The sequence below is a fragment of the Entelurus aequoreus genome, linkage group LG15 (genome assembly GCF_033978785.1).
Source record: "Entelurus aequoreus isolate RoL-2023_Sb linkage group LG15, RoL_Eaeq_v1.1, whole genome shotgun sequence".
NCBI classification, from domain to species: domain Eukaryota; kingdom Metazoa; phylum Chordata; class Actinopteri; order Syngnathiformes; family Syngnathidae; genus Entelurus; species Entelurus aequoreus.
This window is the reverse complement of record NC_084745.1, coordinates 4,604,149-4,606,210: the sequence shown is the minus strand read 5'-3', so window position 1 is coordinate 4,606,210 and position 2,062 is coordinate 4,604,149. Positions and strand designations below refer to the sequence as shown.

General features: G+C 37.9%; 1 protein-coding gene across 1 annotated transcript in view; it reads right to left on the bottom strand.

Moving 5' to 3' along the window:
• LOC133629705 (uncharacterized) overlaps window positions 1–1,086 on the bottom strand; it is a 10,583-nt gene extending 9,497 nt beyond the window's left edge. The window contains exon 1 of the mRNA XM_062020617.1: window positions 411–1,086. Within this exon, the coding sequence (XP_061876601.1) occupies window positions 411–670 (260 nt within the window). The 5' untranslated portion in view covers window positions 671–1,086. The remainder of the gene's footprint in view (window positions 1–410) is intronic.
• Between the last annotated feature and the right edge of the window lie 976 nt (window positions 1,087–2,062).

Genomic DNA, 2,062 nt, shown 5'->3' with positions numbered 1-2,062 from the left:
TTGGAATGTAGTTCACCATGCGGCTGCAACGTCAGCATGTCATCCGCAGGTGAAACCATCCACTGGAACACCTCATGTAACACCATCCATCCATCCATCCATCCACCAACCAAAGTGGGGTCGCGGGGGCTGCAGCCTAAGCAGAGAAGCCCAGACTCCCCTCTCCCCAGATACTTGGTCCAGCTCCTCCCAGGCCAGCCGGGAGACATGGTCTTCCCATCGTGTCCTGGGTCTTCCCCGTGGCCACCTGCCGGTCAGACGTGTTACGGTACAGAGGAAGAAGACAGCAGGGACGTCGTTTAACTCTATATTTATTATTGAACAATATTACTAAACAAGGGAAGGAAGTGTGACTAATCCAAAATGTGTATGGGTGTGACTATGTGTAGTGAGTATCTGCAGTGTGTTACCGGAAGTGTTGAGCGAGGTGCGGAAGTCCACGAGGGGGCAAGGCATGCTCGGAGGTCTCTGGGCAGGCGTGAGGCGTCAAAGTCCGTGTCCAGGCGGGAGGTGGAGATCCAAGAGGGGCAGCCAGGGAACCAGAGGGGGACACGAGACACACAGCTCGTAACGCGGGAACGGAGGAATGCTGCTGGAAGACAACAGGGGGACACGAGACCAATGAACAGGGAGGGGGAGAATCACAGAGAGAGAGAGAGAGAGAGTGCATAGAGCTAGGGTTTGTCGGCTTACTTTACGGGGAGAGGTCGCTACGTTCTGGCCCGGAATGCAGGTTTGCACTGGCTTAAGACGGCGAGGAAGCTAATCAGCGACAGGTGTGTAGAGTACATACATACATGCACACATACATACATATACTGTACATACGTACATACATACATACTGTACGTACATACATACTGTACATACCTACATACATACATGCACACATACTGTACATACATACATACATATACTGTACATACGTACATACATACTGTAAATACATACATACTTACATACACATACTTTACATACATACATACATACTGTACATACATACATACATACACATACTTTACATACATACATACATATACTGTACATATGTACATGCATACTGTACATACATACATACTTACATACACATACTTTACATACATACATACATACATATACTGTACATATGTACATACATACATACACATACTTTACATACATACATACATATACTGTACATATGTACATACATACACATACTTTACATACATACTGTACATACATACATACTTACATACACATACTTGACATACATACTGCACATACATACATATACTGTACATATGTACATACATACATACATACTTACATACACATACTTTACATACATACATACCTACATATATTGTACATATGTACATACATACATACATACACATACTTTACATACATACATACTGTCATACACATACTTTACATACATACATACATACATATACTGTACATATGTACATACATACATACACATACTTTACATACATACATATACTGTACATATGTACATACATACACATACTTTACATACATACTGTACATACATACATACATACACATACTTTAGATGTATACATACATACATATACTGTACATATGTACATACATACATACATACACATAATTTACATACATACATACATACATACATACACATACTTTAGATACATACATACCTACATATACTGTACATATGTACATACATACATACATACATACACATACTTTACATACATACATACATACATACTGTACATACATACATACACATACTTTACATACATACATACATATACTGTACATATGTACATACATAAATACACATACTTTACATACATACATACATACATATACTGTACATATGTACATACATACATACACATACTTTACATACATACATACATACACATACTTTAGATACATACATACATACATATACTGTACATATGTACATACATACATACACATACTTTAGATACATACATACATATACTGTACATATGTACATACATACACATACTTTACATACATACATACATACACATACTTTAGATACATACATACCTAC